General features: G+C 32.4%; 2 protein-coding genes across 3 annotated transcripts; both read left to right on the top strand.

The window, feature by feature from the left end:
• The first annotated feature begins 6,446 nt into the window (after nucleotides 1-6,446).
• On the top strand, nucleotides 6,447-13,109 carry LOC129891545 (uncharacterized). Of its 2 annotated transcripts, XM_055966940.1 has the most exons (6): nucleotides 6,447-6,847; nucleotides 7,095-7,136; nucleotides 10,244-10,326; nucleotides 10,428-11,368; nucleotides 12,474-12,568; nucleotides 12,654-13,109. In XM_055966940.1, exons 4-6 carry the CDS (start codon nucleotides 11,142-11,144, stop codon nucleotides 12,905-12,907), a joined length of 576 nt encoding a protein of 191 aa, XP_055822915.1. In that variant the 5' UTR covers nucleotides 6,447-6,847; nucleotides 7,095-7,136; nucleotides 10,244-10,326; nucleotides 10,428-11,141; the 3' UTR covers nucleotides 12,908-13,109. The 2 variants fall into 2 exon arrangements, with proteins under 2 accessions (XP_055822915.1, XP_055822916.1); XM_055966941.1 differs by lacking the exons at nucleotides 12,474-12,568; nucleotides 12,654-13,109 and having other exon boundaries at nucleotides 10,428-11,129.
• A 3,319-nt stretch (nucleotides 13,110-16,428) lies between these two features.
• On the top strand, nucleotides 16,429-21,539 carry LOC129891544 (transmembrane 9 superfamily member 9-like). Its single transcript, XM_055966939.1, has 7 exons — nucleotides 16,429-16,688; nucleotides 18,571-18,735; nucleotides 18,894-19,003; nucleotides 19,099-19,204; nucleotides 19,305-19,417; nucleotides 19,506-19,656; nucleotides 20,034-21,539. The coding sequence occupies exons 1-7, from the start codon at nucleotides 16,566-16,568 to the stop codon at nucleotides 21,189-21,191; spliced, it is 1,926 nt and encodes a 641-aa protein (XP_055822914.1). The 5' UTR covers nucleotides 16,429-16,565; the 3' UTR covers nucleotides 21,192-21,539.
• The last annotated feature ends 1,214 nt before the right edge of the window (nucleotides 21,540-22,753 follow it).

Here is a 22,753-nt window from a genome sequence, read left to right as displayed (position 1 = left end):
GTTTCTATTAAGAGTTGTACTCCTATTTTAGACTTGTTAGTTTAGAGTTTTGGTACGATAACTTTCAGTTTCTAGGGTTGTTTAATTCCGAACATTTGAGGTTATAACTAGTTAGCTTTCTTAGTTTATGGGAACTCAGCACTTGTCTTTGATTTAAACCTGCTTCCACATCCTTAAGCTTGTGTACATATTGCAATTATTGTTGTTGGGCTGTTTCACGGCGGGTTGGGGTCATGACAATTACGCGAATAAGCAAACATATACTAGTTAATTAACTAACATAGCTATAGTTTGAATTAATTATGGCTCGCGGCAAATAGTCCCCAAATGTGGTGGATTGCCATCCTTTCCTTCCTTTACATTAAAGGAAAACATGTCAAACAACACCTTCGCAAATATTTCCTTTAGGAAAATAATTTTTTGATAAATAATCTCTGGAATAGGCTTGCTACCAATATGATGAAGCATCTTCAACTTAGCTCGGTTTGCAGCATTCTTGTTGCTTCTCACCTGTATTTGTGAAAGAATAAGCTCAGCATGACTTCCCTAGAATGCAGAAATGAAGTGTATAGCCGACCATTGGGAATGTGTGAATTCTGTCAGATTCAATTAGTTGTTGTACGAATTATGACACTGAGGACAAGCTAAAGATCTAAAGAATGAGCTACAAAACCAGACCAACTCAATTGGGGAGAAAAAAAAGGGTGGGAAGTTCCCCCCACTGTAGCTTATAGACAAAAGAAACCAGAATCAAGCTACAAATGTGCTGGCGAAATAGACTATTAAATCACTAAGCATACCTGAAAACTTTCGGAACAAAAATGCTCCTTTATTAACCATTCCCATTCTTCTTGTCTACTCCATTTGGATTATTCTTAAGAGCTTGTAGGATTGAAATATCCTTCACATATTTTGCATGCAAGTGACCTATCTATTTGTTCCATAACTCATTCATCCATCTCGTGATATGATCACGATGATCATTCATGTCAGCACTCTCAATCGTGATATGATCACGATGATCATTCATGTCAACACTCTCAAATTTATCCTGCAATAATCAAAACATGAGTTAAGTTAATGCACTGTAAGTACTATCAAACTTTTTACCAAAGAAAAAGGTGTCAATAAAGGACCACAACATGAACGATAAAGAAGATGAAAAGATAGAGAAGTTCTGTTAGCTCTGTTTCGAATATTGTCTTAAACTTCTTTTCTTGATTCCTTGGAAACTATGATGAAAATAACTAAAAGTGATTCATTCTAACCATACAGAGAGCACCAGAATCATACAGCAGAGCAGTGGTGATTCATCGTTAGAAAATATGGAACGAAAATTTTCTAGTCCAGAATTTCAGACAGAAACAACTTTCCTTCATAATAGAAAGCTATAATGTAGCAGCTAGAGTACAACTTGCTGCTGATCAACCAAACAATATATAAAAAGAACCTATAGTTCTGAATATAAAGGATATCAGGTAACAATAAGGAATCCAAAGATGCTCTATTCAATCATGAATATAAAGGAAAAACTACATAATTAAACACACTTCGTTACCATATTTACTATTATTATCTATACTTTCAAAGTATTACATATCTTACCACTAATTAAGAATTTTCTATCAGATACTATTTTTCACTATCAGATACACTAAAATAGGGAGAGAGATGAGCGAGATTCGTATGTATTTCAAATACATGCGAATCACACTAGATACATATATATGTATGAATCTAGGGTGATTCGCATATATATGAGATATCAGATACATGCGGGAGTGGCGAGCGAGATGAGAGAGAGACGAGAGAGATTTGTTATGTATTCCAAATACATACGAATCTACTTGGATACAATGTATCTAGAATGTATCTGAATATATCTTGATGTATATGAATGTATCTAATATATCTTGATGTATATGAATGTATCTGGATACACAAATATATGGTAAGATATATAATATTGTAAACTAAAGTATATCCAAGCAAGTAGCTATTAAACTAGTGAGATTTATGTAAGCTAAAAAAATAAAATGAAAGGTGACAATTTGTGAAATTTACCTCATTATGTAACAACATTAGCCCAGTGGGACCCAACTTCATAAGTTTAATTTGTAATGTCATGTCATTATTTATCGGGATGATGTAGTTTTTAAATATTTTAGCCAACTAATTTAAAAAATATACATATATTATATATTTATATTTATGATTATATACAACATATATTAATAATGTATATGTTATATATATTTTAATTATGTTGATAAACTAATTGGCCGTATATTCTAAAAAAAAAAGGCTTATTTATCTTCATAAAATTTAGTTTCATCTAGAACATACTCCATCTCTAGCCTGTTTCCTCACTATATCACCAGCTTAATTAAATTTAGGAACAATTGACTTAAGACTTCACATTTTATTCTTAACGAAATTTTTGTATAATCATATAAATATTATGACACATTTAAAGTTATAAGTTCCAAAAAACTTATAGTCATGCAAATCTATTATGTCATGTTTTAATTTAAATCATAAGTTTCAAAATTTTTCCTTTTTTTCTTTAAATTTGGTGCCTATTTAAACTATCTCAAATAAATTAAAATGAAATATTAATTACACAAAGGGGTCGAAGGTAATTAACTAATTATAAGTAAATATTTTTGATAAGCATTAATCAATTATAACTTGATAAAAATGATAACTCACATATTGCCACAAATTAAACTATATTAATTGTCAAAAATATTCTGTTGGTGCATATAACGTAAATTCAAAAATATTTATGAGAAGAGTGTCTTATCAATGGAGTCAAATATACCTCTTCATTTCATTTGTTAACTTCTTCAAATGAAATATTACTACAACAATAATGACATATCAATGTATTTTCACAGGTAAAATTTAAATATGATAAAATGTACGTAGATTTTACTTAGGTTTTTATGAAATAGAAATATTGTTTTCAATAGACTCTCGATTCATTAAAAGAAATATTATCCAAGCAAGATATGACATTACTCTAAGGGGCAAAAGATCTCTTTATTCACTTGTTCTTCATATTTTATTGGAGTAGGAATCTATCCCCAATTCTCTTCCTTTTTTTCAAGTTCAACAAATTATATTTTCACTTATTTTTATCACCAACTTTTATTACACATGAACAATTATTGGGTGCTAAATACTATAATTAATTTATTAGCAACCAAATGTACAAATGCAAACATATCCTTTTTTAAATCCAGTCCAAACACAAGTTCCTTCAATAGCCTCTTCTTTTAACCTGCATGTCTCATCACAATTATAGGGAATTATACATTGTCCTTTAAATTTCCCACTCCATCTTGTACAAAGACCACCTTCAACTTTTCCCACATCTGCATAAACCAATTGAGATTCTTGTAAAAATAAAAACGGACAACCTATGTAGCTAAAAAGTAAAAATCACTTGCTAATCTTATTTAACGATGAATTATAAAGAAAATGATCATTTAGCAAGAAATTACTATTTTTTTCTTATAGTGTGTTAGATTCTTTCCAAATGCTCCAACGAATCCAATTGAGCACAAATCTACTCTTCGAATCACAAGCAATAATAGAATGGAATCATTCAAAGGGGTATGATATCAAGCGTCGTGGAGTCGCCTTTTCCTCAACCAACCAGCAAAATGACGAATTCAATTGTAGATACCCCTTAAATTAGCACATGTTAAAAAGAATAAGTAAATACTTATTTCGTATTTGACTCTATCTGTCTTAATGGATATGTGCAACCACTAATAGTGTTCGACTTTAAGTCACCAATACTATTGAGCCACCCTTAATATTAGTTTCTCCTAATTTATGATTAGTTGTATAAAACTTGGGTAAATGGGTGAATTACATGTTCTAACTAGTTGATAGTATAGGTTCCCTCCTTTTTTTGAAGTTTGTTTCTTTTTATGAATTTTTTCACTTTATCTGGGAATCTATAAAATAACGGTGAAAGTCTCAATTTTAAAATTTAACTCAAGAGATACATCATGAGTTTCATAACTAGGTTATTTGATGATGACTTCAATCTTCCATCGTGTATAAAATAATTCCAATTAATAACATCCACTTTCTCTTTTTCCCCTTTCCTCCCCATTGATGTGATTATTAAAAAAGATTTTAAAAGATCTCATGATATGAACAACGTCTAACTAATCATTTATTGTGAATTTTTAAAATTTCGTCCTCTTGCTCATATCTAGAATTGGATATTTGGAGCATAAAAAAAGATGTATAATATAAAGCGTCCAATATCAATAATAAGTTTTGTTCTAATATCACGTTTATAAATAAAATTCTATGTTTAATTCAATTTTAAAAGTTAATTAATGAATGAGGATCGTAAATAAAACCAACTAAAGGAAAAGTAACAATGAAGTAGCAATGAAACTAATTAGAGAAAGAGAAGAGAAATATCATTTACTTACTCTTTGATGAAAGAAGAAAGAAAGTGTGAAGCACTAGGAGAAATGTAAAATAGAAAATTCTAGATTTATCCATAAATTAAAACTTTTGATATTGTAGTAGTAGTAGTTTAATTTTCATATTGTGATAACAACTTAATAGCGCAATATGATCATATTTATATAGTGAAGAAAGAAGAATGATGAAAACAATAATTATTCTCAATTACATCAAAGTTTTCTTGGGATCTTCCCAAACAATAATGAAATATAATTTTTAATTAAACGCATCCAATTTTTTATTTTTTATTTTTTTTGGGGGGGGGGGGGGGGGGGGCTTTGTTTTTGTCTGATTATTATATTAACAAGCATCTAATCCAACAAGCGGTAAAATTTGAATTATTAATTCACTTAGATGTCATTTAGCCGATAATTAGAAGTTTAGTACACCCTCCGTCTCATTTTAATCATTGTTTTAAATTTTAAAAAAATTATTTCAAAATAAATGTTACTTTAGGAATTTAAGATTAAAGTTTTCAATTATTTTTTAATTATATCCTTAACATTAAAGAATTAGTTCTTTTTAATATTACTCAATTCTCAAAAAATATATCTAATAAATAAGGCTAACTTAGTAAATTATAATTTATATTGATTATTTTTTAATGGAGGTAAAAAAGCTAAAACAACAGTTAAAATGAAACAAAAGAAGATTATGTTTACAACTCTAAACTGATTACACTAATATATACAAAACATTGTTAGTATATACGACTTAAATTTTTAAATATATACTATTGATTGTAACTATTGAAAAGTTGTTAAGTTTTGACAAACTTTCTGTTGGTAAGAAATTTGAAAAACGTCATCGATAAGCCAAATTTTGTTAGAAATAAATAATTTTGTGATAGAGTTTTGTTACGTTTCCATCCTAATTGAGTGTGATATATAATTTTTTAAATTATATTAGTAATTATTGAGTAGAAAAATAAAACAAAATTTGATACTCCAAGCTATAGTTTTCCCCCTCTAGTAATCACATTGATGTGATATGTTTCGACATTTTCTTTTCTCTTCCCTAATAATAAGATGCATGGTTTACACGTCTTAATTTCCTCAAATTCAATAATCAAATCAATTTATTTCTTACATGAAAATTGTGTCAAACAATGTACAAATGGTCTATTGAACTTTTCAATAATAATAAATCAATAAACAAGATGCATATATCTTGTTTTTCTTCAAAAGAAACATTATATAATATACTAACACGATTCATGATACTGTTATGAAAGAAGCGACTCAAAAAAAATTACTAAAATTTGTCTACAATCTAATTTTTCTTATAGATACGCTCTGTCTGAGGATTATGCAGAGATGTAAGGAAAAACCTGCAATCATTATAATTATTTTGTAAGAAAAAGTTAAACTACATAAACTTTAAGGATGCTGCATCACTCGCTATGAATCAACTGATAGTCAAAGAAAAGGAAGATACGTGGCGACAAAAATATAAATATACTTTTTAAGTTTTTATTTTTATTTTTTTTGCGCTTTGTTAAATATTACAAGGATTAAAATCAAAATTTATCAATAGTTAAAAATCAAAAAGTGATATATTATTTCAAAATAAATGAAGAAGTCAAGAAATATGATAATCAAATCTTTTGATTTTTAGTCTTAATTCAAACAATTTTTTTTCTTAAAATCTACAATGAAATTTGAATAGTTAAAAATTATATAACAAAAATATATGAATTAAAATCTCTTATAATTAAAAATAAAATAGTAAACAACATATAAAAGTTTATAGTCAAAAAAAAATTTCTTTAATTTTCTTCTGTAAATAATAATAGTGGCATATTGTGTGATTAAAAACTAAATCTAAAATAAATTCCAACTTTATTTGACCCATTTTCACACCTGTGAAGTCGCACGTGCGAAAGTTGAAAAAATGGCCACTGTTTTCTTCTGGATTTCAAACACGTCTTTAATTGATTCTGTCTGTTGCTCTCTTTTGCTAATATTACCATTTTTGAAACACTGCATTTCTTACACATTTCAAAAAGTTTACAACTTTGAGCAAAAAAAGGAAAACAAAAAAGAAAAAAAAATCAATCTTGAACTTTGTTGTTCTGTTCTTGAATTTGTATTTGATGATGATTTCATAACCATGTAGATAAAGGGTGTTTGATTATCACAGAAAAGATTCAATTTTTTTTTATTTTACAAAAAAAAAAAAATTCAAATTTTTTTATTGGGGAAGATGAGTGTTTCTTTGAGTGTAATGACTTTTAATCTTCTTGAAGATCAGTTAGAGGACAGTCCAAATTCATGGGAAAAGAGGAAAGATTTGTGCATAAGTGTTATTACAAGTTATTCTCCTATGATTCTCTGTACCCAACAAGGTTTGAATACATTTTTTTTTTCTGTTTTTAGGTGGATCTTGATTTGTTTTTTTGTGATTTTTGTTGAAATGGGTGATTTGGGGTTGCTTTGATTTGTGATTTGCTTTATGGGGTTTGTGCCATTTTTGCTATTCTTTATGAAAATGGATTTGTTTTTTGTTTCTGCAACCATTTCCCCAGCACTGAAAAGGAAAGAAGTTAATCGATGTTTGGTTTTGTTAATATGTTGGTTGTGTTTGCCTTTTAGGTGTGAAGTCACAGTTGGACTATATTCAGCAGTGCTTGCAAGGTAACTTTTTTAGATTGATTTATTTCTTATAGTTGTGAAATATAGCTAGCTTCATTATCTCTGCACATTGTCTGGGATGAATAGGTTATTTTGCTTTTCCAGAAGAATTGTTTCAAAGTGTCCACATGCTTGTGCTCAGAATCAATTGGCTATTTGAGAATGGGAGTAATGTTGCAACTAATATAGCTAAAGTCAAGTTGAAGATGTTTGTTTTCAATTTTTCTGGTTGTTCCTCTTTTTTAAACAACCGCGGTATCTGGTCCAGCTTGCGAGCACCATGACTAATTACATGGGGGTATAGACATAAGTATTGAGAGCACCTGGACAAATAGGAACAAATCACCTATTAGTATTCTTGCCTTCGCTCCGCTGGGCTTTGAACTTGAGACGTCATGGTTTTCAATCCACTCTATTGACCACTAGCCACGCTCTTGGGTGCAACTTTGTAGTTGTTCCTAGTTTGCAATATTCAGAAAATGGCTGCCTGAGAGATAGAGATAGATAGAAATACCAGTTTGACGAGATATCTTTTCTTTTGAGTTAATAGCATGTTAGAAAGTACATTGCGTACGGACCAGACTTTAGTTGAGTATTACTTTTAAAGGCGCTACGAAGAGTAAGAAACTGAGAATTTCTAATTAAAAGGAGTTCGTATTGGATAATTTGAAGTTTAGGCTTCAAAATATTAAGTCAGTCAGTAAGCAAGCATGGTTGGCAGCTCACAGATGTTACACTTTTCTTGTTTTTTTTTCAATTATACAGAACAGACATTAAATGAGGATGTAGTATTCAATGAGGTGGTTTAGGGGATGTGGGTGATGGAGTTACCACATAAGATCTGCTGAGAGAAGATGTGGAGAGGGCTTGTGTGATTGGGTAAAGAGAACATAGACGGTTTCTACAGGCTGCTCGTGCTGTTTCTGGTTAGGATATTCCTCAGCTTTACTCTCATTGTGAAGATGGTGTTTGGAAAAGAGTAATATCAGATGAACTGCAGAGTGGTATATACTCATCCTATATCTCGGTAAACTAGTTTTTCAGATGATCATCCTGCTCCCTCTAAACTTAGGACTTGCAGCAGTATATCACCTTAAATTGAGTTTCGTAAAACTTTAGTTTCCTCACCTCTTTCCCTATTAAAAACTCTTAGGTTATTTAAAGAAAACAATTGGCGAATTATGCCGAATGTTTCTAGGGGAAGACGCCTTTGAATAGATTCAGGCTGCTGTTTATTCTAGCATTAAACAGAATCAGCTAGATTACATTGCTGACTTCTTATGAAGATAAGCATAGTCACTGCCCTTTTTGTTCATCTTTTATAGCCTAAATTTGTTTGGCATCTTCGGTGTGACATTAGTATAACTAATACTTTCACTTATCCATACCAAAAATCATTAATAGTTTATTGAAAAGTCTCCCTTCTTTCTCAGTTCTCTGATTAAATACACCTCAAACCTCCTCCTACTTGTAGTATTTTCTCATTGCTATACTAACTCTTCAAACTTTGCCTTTTTGGCTTTCCCAAACACTTTCGCCATTAAAGGTGTGACCTGAATTTTAAACTAACAAAATAAAATGTAAAATTCAAGGAAGTACTTTATAACAAAAATCTTGGATGGATACAAACTAGATCATCTACTGCTATGCTACAAGTATGAGATGAGTTCATCATAAGGGCATTCTATACATGATTCTTTCCAACAGAAGACTGCTTCTGGTTACGTAAATGGAGAGGAAAGAGGAGTCTTTTCCAAGCACCTTTTGAAGAAAAATAAGAAGAAATGGTTATGGGGTTAGTGAAGAATAGAAATGTTCAGTTGGCATTATTAGCCTCAAGATTCCAAAAATGTGTTCAGCCTCTGAGTTGCAACCTAGGTGAGTGAGAGGGAGTTAATTGTCTTGATACAAATTGAGATAATTGATATTTATCCACAAACACACCAGTGTTTGAGACATGAAACCTCAAAGGCTGTCAACATAGTTATGATCGTATAGGCAGCACTGAACATGCAAATGCTAGACAGGAGAGAATAGGATGAAAAAAGGGAATGGTGTAGTACTAGTATACATATCGAATAATTAGACATTAGTATCACACATATCCTATATCTGGAATTGTAGGAACTAGCATGTCTATGACTTAAAAGTACGAGGAAAAAAGTAGGGAGAGAAAAGTGGTTGAATTGAGATGGTTCATACATGTCAAGATGCAGATTGAGACAAAAACAATATAGGTAACAGACAAACAAATGTTAAAGCTATACATAATTTGCTCCTAAGAGATGTTTGTGTTCATGCTATTCACGTGGGGTAGATGAAGGATCTGCCTCAATTATCTGTTCTTACCATCATGTCTTCTCCTAATGACCGTCATGTATGATAGATATGCGCCCAGGGCTTTGTTAACAGTAAATGTAGTACAGCGTGGGATGTAGTAGACTCACATTACGAGCTTTAAACATGGTTGTCTAGTATTTAAGTGGAGAAGGGTAAAGGGGTGGGTCCATTATCCCCGAGTTCTGAAGTTGAAACAACAGATTCCTCCGTCATCAAAAATAGACTTTTGAATATCTTCTTCCTTTTTTTTTAAATTACTGAATACAATGTGTAATTTTACCAAGTTTACTTTATTCATGGAAAATAAGATGATGCATTTTACAATACATTGTTCATATTCAGTCTAAGGCCGTTCTTCATGTGTCTTAAGAATTACAAGGGTGTGTTTAGTTTCTCCCTCCATTTCAATTTGTTCGTCATACTTTTCCTTGTAGTCCGGTTAAAAAAGAATGTCTATTTCTTTGTTTGACAACTCTTTAGTTTCAACTTTCACATGATATGCTTCAGACCACAAGATTAAATGACATTTTTGTACATTCTACATATTTTTTTTTAAGACCACAAAATTCAAAAATCTTTTTTACTTTCTTAAACTCTGTTTCAAGTCTAAACCAGACAAACAAATAGGGAGTATTATTTTTATTTTATTTCTAAGTATTACAGGACATCATTTATGATTTCCCTTTTCTCTTTTAGTATGTCAGTATTCTTGATGTTGAAGGAGCTAACTGTTGGTCCGTAATTTGTATCGTTCTATATTTACCTACTAGGTTATGAACAGTTTGGAATATCAAGGAAAGGAGCTGAAGACACTTCTGATCAGCACTGTACCATTTTTTATGACAAGGATAAGGTATCTCTCCCTTTTTAATGTAACTTCAGCATCTGTCTTAGAGAGAATCAAACAAAATTGTTTTATACAAGTTATCTTAGTTCATCTGGTTTTGATTGAAGGTCGAGCTTTTAGAAGGGGGAACATTTTGGTTGTCTGAATCACCTTCGGTGCCTGGAAGTATGTCTTGGGGTTCTACAGTACCGTGCACCGCAACATGGGCGATATCCTTTTGATCTATTTAATTTACTTGTCATTTCCCCTTCATCTTTGTTCTTTTAGGAGTTGTTTGGTCGTTTGTTAATAAGGAAATTATCCATGTACTAAAATTAGCATAGCTAATACCATGTCAGGTAGATTTTTTAGCTGCTTAGGGCTCGTTTGGAGAAAGTAGATTTTGTTTTCAAAGTGAAAAGTGATATTTAAAAATTGGAGTGGCGTTCGACTGTTCGACCATGAATACAAATTGAGTTGTTTTTGAATTTTTGTGAGTGATTTGGAGTGAAACAAACTTTTTTTTTTTTTTCAAATTTCGGAATTCAACTTGAATATTCTGAAATTTTATGGCCAGACATGATTTTCAGAATTCAACTCTAGAAAAAAGTAAAAAAAATTTGTGGACAAACTACCACTAAAACTCAGCACACCAAGAATGGTGTTTGGGAAAGGTTATCATTTTACAATCCCACATAACTAAAACATGTATACGTTATGAGTCAATTTATGTATTATTTTATAGAGTGTAGAAGATAGAATAACTAAATTCTTCATTACTTTAACCAGCAACCAAACGACCCCCTACTGCACGAATTATTGAATGTTTTGCTCCCTTGACAATGACTCTCTACACATTCCAGTTGAAAGGAGTTGAGCCACCAGGTTTTTCATTTCAGATTGTTAATACAACCATGGATGAGTTCAGTCCCCGTGCTCGAAGGCGAGGTGCTTTGCTCACTTGGCAGCATATTGCATCCTTGCCCCCTAGCTTATCCGTCGTGTACTGTGGAGGATTTAACACCCAAAAGGAATCCACTACAGGTCGTTTTCTTCTGGGGAGATCGAGGTAATAATGTCGTTGCCATTTAATGTTCTATTGTATCACTTCTGCAATCGTATCATTATAGTACCTTGCTTACTATATTCAGTTATTCACTAACATGAGCTTGCAATGACTACTAAACATGCTGGTTTTCCTATTAGACCATGTAATCTGACCTGAAATTTTAATTACCCAAACAACGGATATATTGCCTTGAAGTGTTGTAATTTGACAACTGGCGAACTCGTAGGCTTTTTTTTGCTAGGCCAGGTTAATCTATCATATATAATAAACAAATAACTAATTGTCGTCTCTTCCAATATAACATTTGGAATATATTAATTACGAAATGCATTTTGAGAATGGTTGCTCTTTAAACATAATTCGATTTAGGAAAGAGTTTACGAAATCATTAACTGCTGTGTATATACTATTAGAACATTAGCCCCCGTGGACACATTGGTGCAGGAGTTGACAATATTTAGTTACTCCCTCCATCCCAATTTATGTGGCACACTTTCCTTATTAGTTTGTCCCAAAAAGAATGTCACTTTCTATAATTATAAACAATTTAACGTTAAAATTTCTGGAACCTACGTAGTTTCAAACCTTATCATACTGTGTCGTGTGAACAAATTCGGGAGACAGTATAGACCAATGTTGCTTTTCGCTCTCTTGTGAGCAATGGCAAAACAAATTTTCTTTTGAAGGGGAGCCTAGGCGTAACTAGTTGAGTTACTGTCAAGAGGTCACGGATTCGAACTGTGGAAACAACCTCTTGCAGAAATATTGGGTAAGGTTGCGTATAATAGACGCTTGTGGTCCGACCCTTCTCTCGACCCTGCGCAGAGCGGGAGCTTAGTCCACCGGGCTTTCCTTTTTCTCCATTTCTTTTAGTAGCAGATATCTTCACTTTTTCTTTTTTTATGACCATGGATTATTACTCAGAAGAATGAATTAAATAAGACACCGTGAGCTATAGTAAATTATGAATTTATGATTTAAATTTCTGCCATTGCCTAGTATTTGGTTCTACTTGGTTCTATATTTGAGCTAAAATGCTTGGAGTAAACCACAATATAGAAGATTAAGGAGAAATATAGGGTAGCTGACATGTTCTATTTCTCAGAGAGCATGGAGTTGTCGGTGATATGAGAGATGCTTGGCCAAACGCTCGTGTGAGAAAAAATGTATCCCTTATACGCACATTTCATGGATTCAAAGGTTTTGTTATCCTCCAAAATTCCATTACTATATTAACTTATCGATACGTGAAAGACCTATGAAAATCACAATTTGATTATCTCAGGTACCAAACAAGGTCCACTCGAGTTCCTGAAGTTAATATTCCGAGCACTTTGCTTGTGCTGGGATCGCCAAACTCAGGATCTACATGTTGACTGGATCCTTTTCAGAGGCAGATCTCTAATACCCGTCTCGTGTGAGGTGGTAAGGGACAACATTGATGGCTTTTATCCTTCTTCTCATTATCCTGTTTTCGCTGAGTTCATGCTCCCTCGATCAGTGAGGCTAATCGAAGCATCCCCTGAAAACGGAAGCTAAAACTATTCCTGAAGCTTTTGCCATTTCACTTCTTTTTTTTTGTGAATCATTATTTATTGATTGATTTTTATATGGTTCCTACATTGTTCAAAGTTGTTTAAAGATCCTGTTTTTCAATTTCAGTGAGATAAGTTGAAAGATTTTATTTGTAATCTTTCTTTAAAGTTTAACAGATGTAAAATGAGTGATTTGTTGGTTAGAATAGTACTTAACTATGTTCTTGTTTCAGTTTGAATTCTTTTTGTAGTTAACTTGGGCAAATTACTTGTTGGTCTGAGGTAGTAGGTATATGACTAAATAATTGGGATGCGTGCAAGTTGGTACCAACACTAGTGTTAATGGAAAAATAATATACTTTCGTCACTCAAGGGTGTGACCTTGGTCAATTAAGTCGGTGCAAAGTCTATGTTTTTTGATCGGATGTACTTTTTTAATCATATTAAGGATGTGTTTGATACGAAGGAGAGTATTTTATATGGAAACTATTTTCTTAGAAAACAAGTTGGTTTCTGACATTCAAAAAGTATTTATATATAATTGAGCAAAACACTATTAAAGTTAGCAAAATTTATGATAGAAAACAATGATTAAAATATTACAAATGTAACAATGTAATTGATGATATGATTGACATATAATAGTCTTTATAGTGATTTTCACATTAAAAAAAAAAAAGAAACTGATTTCCTAGATACATTATACAAAATTTATCAACCAATATCCCTAATAAAATACTGGTAAGAAAACCTCTCTCTAAAACATGTAGTTGGAATAGTATAAAAAACACTCCTAAGTAATATTTTCTTAAGAAGCATATAAAAATAAAGGAACAATTTCAAACATATACAATAAACTAATTAGCTTATAACAAACATAAGCTATGTTTTATTTACATAAGAAATAACAAAAATCATAGGAAATATACAGTGACTATTGCCAAAAGTCATAGAAAATATACATTGACTATACAATATAGATTATTTATACATGAGTTATACACTGAATATACATTATAATTCACTCTATACATCTGCATATACATGAATATATACTGAATGATCATTTTCTTGGTAAAATAAATGACCGAATAACCGTCTACTATAATTATCCCAAAAAGAAACAAAAAAGTACTGCATAATTAATTCCAAAATGAATTCCAAAAATGGTATATACCATTTGTGTCATTGTAAAGTGTATATAATTTCCTTTCCTTTTAAATGTATGTATGTTTTAGGAATTAAACACACTTGCATTTAATTTTAGTGTACTGATAAAGATTTTGTTAAGTCATATACAAATAGGCAGTCCAAATCTAGGTCATATACAAACAGCTGGAATTTTGTTCATTGCTTAGTGATTCAATTTACTTTCTATCAAATGTTAATATTTCATAAGGCCAAGTCATTGTCATGAAAAAAGATTTTGACATGACAGAAAATATTTTTTGAAAAACATAAGTTTGATTATTATTTTTAATGGCGTTGTTCATTCAAATACTTTTTGATTGTTATGATAAGATAATATAATGAGGAACATGTAAATCAGTTCTAAAGAAACTTGATGGTTATAGTAAAAAAGTTATTATAGAAGATGATTGTTATAGAGAGGAATGATTATATTATTTTTAGGTATTTATTTGTGAGAGAATAGTTTCTAAGATTTTTATTTACGAAAATGAGAAAATGATTTTCTTGTTTATGGGTGAAAGCTATTTTCCTTAACTATTTTATCATGATATTATACGGTAAATAACTTTTGTCGTAGGATTGAAGGTAAAGGGTGCTTACCGTAAGCAATCCCCTCTTATCAATCCTTTTTTCTTTTAATTCTAAATTAAAGAACTGGTTTAATTTTTTTAACAAATGGTCCTCTTTAATTTTTATCAATGAAATAAAGGGAAATAAATAAATAAACACTACAATCTCTTCATTTTCCATTGATAATAAGAATTACCATCAAGGATTATGGTAATATGAATAAAAAATTCAATCTCAATCAAAGATCTCGATTCAAATTCAGAAAATAGAAATTACCTTAATCAAAAATGCGATAATTTTTCTTAATGAATTTTACACAATATGAATTTAAATAAGTCTAATCAATAAATTTCGAATATCAAATAATTATTAAAAAAAAGTGACAAGAAAGATTACTTAATCAATTAAGTTGCAATAGTGTAACATGCATTTACATGTGTTTTCCCACTTCCATAAATATGTTAATAATTATTCATTAGTTGCAATGCATGGGCACATTGTTTCCTAGAAGATCCTTGTCTCACTACATTTTTTTTGATAAATATTTTTTGTTTTTGTGATTTCTCTTTCCTTTTTAAACTCCGATTAATTAATTAGATGTCTTTTTTTTGGTTACATTTCACATGACACGTGTTTTCTATTTTGAATTTAAGACTACATATATATCTTCTGAACAATGCCATATCGAGCCTTCAGAATACCTGTATTCTATGAACTTGAATTATGTCTTATAAAGCTTTTTACTTTTCTCTCCTATTTTGATGTTGGATTTTGCTTAAATGTACACTTCACCTGCAAAAGCTTGCCAACTTAAAAATTTATGTCAATTCTGATTGATCTGCTTCATTCTTAAATAAAATAATTTATAAAAATTTCAACAACAAAACATATAATTGATGAGCCTAGAGACTAGAGAGTATTCCCTTAGTCTCAAATTACTTATTACATTTTTTTTAATGTATCAAACTATAAAAACCTTGAACAATTTTTTAAGTTGTGGCCAATTCAAATTTTTTTTTACTATCGAAATTCGAAAAATAAAAGTGAATTTTGAATTTCTAAACCACTAAGTAAGTTTCTACTCTTGTGATTAGGAGATTCAAAGCTATATATATATATATATATATATATATATATATATATATTAAAAATACTGTAATTTTTTACAAAGGAGTTCGAGTGAACACCGCTACCCCCTTGAAATCTGCCCCTAATTTTAAGATGTAATTTCTTTTATCATATTAATATGAAAAGAACAATATCATATAATATTTTTTTTTAGCTTTTGAATTTATAAATTGTAATTTCAAATATTAAAAAAATCTAATCTAATTTAAATCAGAAATTAATTAAATTGCCTCTCAAAAATAAAACATGTCAAGTATTTTGAAACCTATAAAGTACTTTGCTACTACAAATACAAAAAGAGAAAAAAAATGCATAATTAGGGAAAATAGGATGCCTAAATTTATAACCTAAGTTATGGTAAGCAAATGCAAATTAAATCATAATCTACAAATAATCCATTTTAGTATACTTCATTAAATGTTTCATGTCATTTTCCTATAATTTTATTTACTCAAAGATGACGGCAGCTATTCAGATCCAATCTATGCCGTTCATCACACGTTAAACGCGTCGAATCCAACGGTCACAATTCAACCATCATTAATTTCTTAATCAATTCGCTAATCCACATTTTATCTCAGTCTTCCCTAATTAACTTCGTGTCTCGTTAGATATATATATTTTCCCCAAAGCTCAGATGAAAGATTTACATATAGAGAGAGAAAGTGAAAGCTTGTAGAGAGAGAAGCGGAGTTTGTACTCTACCGCTTTCGGTTTTGATTTTTTCACTGTGTGTGTGTGTGTGTGGATCTAGATCTCAGTGAGAGAGAGCTATGGAGGTCGTAAGGCCTCAGTTGATTCACCGGTGGATCTCGATTTTTGTGCTGATATGTTTGTTTACTTTTGAAGCTCAATGTTTCTATCTACCAGGTGTTGCTCCTCAGGATTTCATGAAGGTGATTTTTTCCAACTGAGATACTCTGTGTAGTGTAGGATTTGTTGTAATTATATGAATATGTTGAGATATTGGAGGTTAGAGATTGAATGATGGAGAAAATATGAGCTTCGTTGTTGATCTCGATGTACGTTTTGTGCTATGTGTGTTTATGTGCGATTTGTTGTAATTACATGATTATGTGGAGATATTGGAGGTTAGAGATTGAATGATGGAGAAAATATGAGCTTCCTTGTTGATCTCGATGCTAAGTTTTGTGCTATGTGTGTTTGTGTGCGATTTGTTGTAGTTACATTATTATGTGGAGATATTGGAGGTTTGAGATTGAATGATGGAGAAAATATGAGCTTCCTAGTTGATCCGATGTTATTTTTTGTGCTATTTGGCGATTTGCTGTAATTACATGATTATGTGGCGATATTGGAGGTTTGAGGAAATGATGGAGAAGAAGTGAGCTTCCTTGTTGATCTTGATGCTAATTTATGTGCTGATTTAATTATGTGTGTTTTATGTGCGATTTGTTGTAATTACATGATCTGGAGGTTAGAGATAGAACGATGGTGAAGAAATGAGCTTCCTTTGTTGATCTCGATGCTAATTTGTGTGCTATTCAATGAGCACATATGCACACATGTATTTAATCAGATGCTTCTAATTGCAGTAGGTTATAAATAAGTGGATATTGTTGATACATGTGCTATTTGGTGCTATAAGTTTTGATTTGGATAATTGGCGGCTTATGTGTTAGATCTGGTGTACGTTAGCAACTTTGACAGTTGAATCTATTAGATTTAGTAAATTGACCTATTGTATTAAACTCAAGATTGACCGATTGTATTAAACTCTTTTGTGTCTGTTAGATCTATGCAAATCAGCAAATGGTTTTTATTGGTTTTGGTCATTAAGTTTAGTGTCTGTAGTTTTGACTGTTTTTTCTGTTAGATTCGATTTGTTTGTCGTGGTTCGAATCTAACTTTCCCTTGTACAAGAGAAACAAATGGTTGTAATCGAGTATATTATCAGTTTTCTGTTTTGGAATGTACTATAGAAATGGTTGATGCCACCATTCAACATTTGTTGAGCTCAGGAGTTTATGGGGGTTTCAATTGTCTATGCATGCAAGTTGGACCAATGGTTTTAATTGGGATGTCTTTGGCGTTTCATGTATTGTGTCTTTGCGTTGCATTCGACTGATTACCACTGCTAAGGGTGCTAACTTTTTGTGTTTATTTGTTAATTCTAAGTCTTTGATTGGTATACTATATCAAGTGTTCATTGTGTCCACAGAGGATCAGGAAATTCTTGATTATTTTATCTGTATAAAAGATAACACAAATTAATAACATCTTTGTTATTTGAATATCGGAATGAAATGGGACCAAATTGAGCAAAATGGAGACTGGAGATTCATATAGCTGACCTCAACTAGTTTGCAATTGAGGTGTATAAGTTGATATCCTTGTTGAGAGTTTTAGTTGTCAGTTCAGATGTTTAGTGAGTATGATTATATGCTAAGTTGTGTGCAAATTATTAAAGAGTAAAGACATATCTTCACTAGCACAAGTGCTAAATATACCTCTGTAGATTGATATAATGAAAAAGGAAATTTCTTTTGTTACTAGTATTGTTAGGAGCAATGTCAGAGAGAGACATTCTTGGTAGTCAGAATGCAGTAAAAAGCTTTAACTTTATGAAATATTTCTTGTGATTGTCCAAAGAAATTATGTACAAGTTTCGTAAAGTTAAATAATGGTTCTATCCAGTATCCACATTTGAAAAGCTCCTTAGCACGCTAAATTTTTCTGTCAGTCTGGTCAAAGATGTTCTTTTGTCTAAATTCATTTCTTGTGAGATGATTTTTCACCTCTCTTTTTTGGGGGCAGGGTGACCCTCTGATGGTGAAAGTCAACAAGTTGACCTCGACAAAAACACAGCTTCCTTATTCCTATTATTCCCTTCCTTACTGCACGCCAAAACAAATTGTTGACAGTGCAGAGAATCTTGGTGAAGTTCTTCGTGGTGATCGTATTGAGAATTCTCCTTTTGAGGTATGCTACTTATCTCAGATATTTTTTTTCCTCCCTGCTTTTCCCTTGTTCCTTTTTTTTTTGGGAGGGAGTGGAGGTTTGTGCTGGGTTGCTAGTGTGGAGTTGTCTTATGCTTTGATCAAGGGGGAGTTTGTTTTGACTGGACAATGTGTTTGCAGTTCCATATGAGAGAACCACAGATGTGCAATGTTGTGTGTCGTATTGTTCTTAATGCAAAAAATGCCAAAGAGTTAAAGGAGAAGATTGAAGATGAGTATCGGGTCAACATGTGAGAAATCTCTTGTGGACTCTGCATATTAAATTTTGTTTCCTCTTTTCTGGTTCTGTAGTAGTGCGTCTAACATGTGATGTGACATTTAACAGGATTTTGGATAATCTTCCTCTTGTTATGCCCATAAAAAGGCCTGATCTGGACACTACAGTCTATCAGCATGGTTTTCATGTTGGTTTGAAGGGACAATATGCTGGAGTATGTATCAGATTACTTCAATGTTCTTTTGGTGGTTTTGGTTTGTAAATACTCTGGAGGCATTGTGAACTTATTTCCTTTGTATTTTTCTACTCTTTAGAGCAAGGAGGAGAAGCATTTTATCCATAATCATCTGACATTCACTGTCAAGTTTCACAAGGATCCACAAACTGATGCTGCGAGAGTTGTCGGATTTGAAGTGAAACCATTCAGGTAATTTTATGTAGTTCATATGCTTCAACTTCAATTATTGTTTCTTTGGCATGAATGTTGATATGGAAATTGTGTTTTTCTTTTCCAGTGTGAAACATGAATATGATGGGGAATGGAATGGCAAAAACCGATTGACCACTTGTGATCCCCATGCCAAGCGTACTGTTACAAGTTCTGATTCTCCACAAGAGGTTGAAGATAAGAAGGAAATCATCTTCACGTATGATGTTGAATTTGAGGTATGACACATCTAATTATGGAGATAATATTTTTGTCTTTTTAAGTCTCTGTGTTTGACTCTACTACTGGTTAAGTGCCTATTAGTACTAGCTTGACTACCCTGGTCAGCCATTATCTTTTATGCCCAAAAGTACCTCCCATGTCCTATTAATAACTTTACTGGTGAGGCTGTTTATTTTCTTGTTGCACACTGCTTCCTATACAGTACTTAATGTTGGATTTCTCATGAAGCTTTCACAAGACGATATTTTACTTTTTAACAAGTTATATTCATCATGAACAATTAAAAGAAAGTTCGTTGCAACATAAAAATGCACATGCAAGCAAGCTGGTTATGATGAATTTGTAACTCTCGTATTTGTTCTCCAACTCTCAGGAAAGTGATATCAAGTGGGCATCAAGATGGGATACATATCTTTTAATGGCTGATGATCAGATCCACTGGTTTTCGATTGTTAACTCATTGATGATTGTTCTTTTCCTTTCGGGCATGGTAGCAATGATTATGTTGCGGACCCTCTACCGTGACATTTCCAAGTACAATCAGTTGGAGACCCAGGAAGAGGCTCAAGAAGAAACAGGATGGAAATTGGTCCATGGGGATGTTTTTAGGCCTCCAATTAACTCTGATCTTTTGTGTGTTTATGTTGGTACTGGTGTCCAGTTCTTTGGAATGACAGTAGTTACAATGACATTTGCTGTCCTTGGTTTCTTATCCCCTTCAAATCGGGGAGGATTGATGACAGCAATGTTGCTTCTCTGGGCATTCATGGGTGTTTTTGCTGGCTATGCTTCAGCCCGCCTTTACAAGATGTTCAAAGGATCTGAGTGGAAGAAAATTACTCTTAAGACAGCACTCATGTTCCCTGGAGTCGTTTTCATTCTCTTCTTTGTGTTGAATGCTCTAATTTGGGGAGAGAAATCATCTGGGGCAGTGCCTTTTGGAACCATGTTTGCATTAGTTTTCTTGTGGTTTGGCATTGCAGTACCACTCGTTTTTGTTGGCAGTTATGTTGGTTTTAAGAAGCCAGCTATTGAGGATCCTGTGAAAACAAATAAGATCCCTCGACAGGTACCGGAGCAAGCCTGGTACATGAATCCAGTTTTCTCTATCCTCATTGGTGGCATACTCCCATTTGGAGCTGTATTCATCGAGCTATTCTTCATCCTCACCTCAATCTGGCTACAGCAGTTCTATTACATATTTGGTTTCCTCTTCATTGTGCTTGTCATCCTTATCGTCACCTGTGCCGAGATTACCATTGTGCTCTGCTATTTCCAGCTATGCAGTGAGGACTACCTTTGGTGGTGGAGGTCATACCTCACCTCAGGGTCATCGGCTCTCTACCTATTCCTATATGCAGCATTCTATTTCTTCACAAAGCTCGAGATCACAAAGCCCGTATCTGGTATGCTGTACTTTGGCTACATGTTGATTGCATCATATGCTTTCTTTGTCTTGACTGGCACAATTGGGTTCTACGCATGCTTTTGGTTCACGAGGCTCATCTACTCATCAGTGAAGATCGACTAAAGTGTCGTATTGCAGTTCCTTGGAGAAAGCATATGTCATACTGTGGACCCAAGATTGTTTGTTGCTTCCAGGTTTTGATAGTATAAAGTTCCTTCATGTAACCTACCCAACACGTTTCCTCGAATCTATTTTTATAAAGTTGCTTCCTGTAACCTACCCAACACGTTTCCTCGAATCTGTTTGTTCTTTTTAGTTTTTTTTCCCCTTCTGTATGGAGCTCCACATTTTAAGAGGACTTTAGGGCAATTCAATCCTCAATTACGGCATGTTTTAGTCGACAATATGATTCTTGTATCAAAAGATCGTAAAGGATGGTTTATTTGTTAATTTAGTCAGTTAATCCTCTTATTTACTTAACCTTTATATATTGAAGTTTTGTTAATGAAGATGTCTTTCACCATGTTGTGTAACAATTTCTCTGGAACTGAGAATTGGAGAACCATCTAATCAAGGGGAAAAGTTGTATGAAATAAGATATGACACAATACATAAGCATATACTCAAAGTTAGTTTGTTGCCAAATAGACACGTTTGACGTTGATAGTGCATATTAACACATACAAAATTAAGAAAATTGCTTAATTTCTATTGAATGGTTCTAAATGCTTTAAAAAATGAAGTGGATTATGGTGAGAAGGTGCATATTGTTATCCCAAGTCATTACGGAGGGTCTTTTAAAGTTTTTGTGGAAAAAATGTCTGAAAGTCAGTTCACTAAAAAATTCATGGGCCATCACACACGAAAAACTGAGAATCACCTAATTTTTGTTGAGTGACCCCTAAATGCTAAAAATAGTGTGGATCATGGCGAGGCCACACGTATTGTTACCCTAGGTCATTACAGAGGGTTCTGTATAGTTTTTGAGAAAAAAAAGGTTTGAAAGTCAGTTCACCAAAAAATTAATGAGCTAACATACACGGAAAAAAATAGCATGGATTATGGTGAGGTTATACTTACTGTTAACCCAGGTCATAACAGAGGGTACTGTAAAAATTTTACAAAAAATAAAGAGGTCTGAAATCCAATTCTCAAAAAAAATTATGGTCTAACACATATGAAAAACTAAGAAAATTGTCTAATTTCTGTTGAATAACTCTGCTGCTAAAACAACTGCCAAATAACTTTCCTGTTGATTCTACAACACCTCTCTTGCCGCGAAAAAACGTCTTGGCTAGCTTTTCTTTCAGATTAAATAAGTTGTTTTCAGGGAAAATGAAAGAAGAGGCTAAACATAAAAATGGAATGGATCATGGCGAGGCTACACATACTATTTATCCGGATCATTACGGAGGGACTTGTAATTTTTTTGCCAAAAAAAGCCTGAAAGTAAGTTCACCAAAAAGTTAATGTGCTAACGTACACAAAGGTTGATGAAATCGCCTAATTTCTGTTGAGTGACCCTTAAATGCTAAATAAAAAGGTGTGGATCATGGCAAGACTACACATACTGTTACCCCAAGTAATTAGGAAGGTCCTGTAAAGTTTTTGCAAAAATATTTGCTTGAAAGTCAGTTCACCAAGAAATTCAGGGGCTAAAACACACGAAAAATTTAGAAAATGAC

The sequence above is a fragment of the Solanum dulcamara genome, chromosome 6, assembly GCF_947179165.1.
Source record: "Solanum dulcamara chromosome 6, daSolDulc1.2, whole genome shotgun sequence".
NCBI classification, from domain to species: domain Eukaryota; kingdom Viridiplantae; phylum Streptophyta; class Magnoliopsida; order Solanales; family Solanaceae; genus Solanum; species Solanum dulcamara.
This window is presented reverse-complemented; position numbering and strand designations above follow the sequence as displayed.

Coding starts and splice junctions, on each gene's coding strand:
- LOC129891544 (XM_055966939.1), top strand. CDS start 16,566: ATGGAGGTCGTAAGGCCTCAGTTGATTCACCGGTGGATCTCGATTTTT. Junction 18,736..18,893: donor TTGAGAATTCTCCTTTTGAG/GTATGCTACTTA, acceptor ATGTGTTTGCAG/TTCCATATGAGAGAACCACA. Junction 19,004..19,098: donor GATGAGTATCGGGTCAACAT/GTGAGAAATCTC, acceptor GACATTTAACAG/GATTTTGGATAATCTTCCTC.
- LOC129891545 (XM_055966940.1), top strand. CDS start 11,142: ATGACTCTCTACACATTCCAGTTGAAAGGAGTTGAGCCACCAGGTTTT. Junction 11,369..12,473: donor TTTCTTCTGGGGAGATCGAG/GTAATAATGTCG, acceptor TCTATTTCTCAG/AGAGCATGGAGTTGTCGGTG. Junction 12,569..12,653: donor CACATTTCATGGATTCAAAG/GTTTTGTTATCC, acceptor TGATTATCTCAG/GTACCAAACAAGGTCCACTC.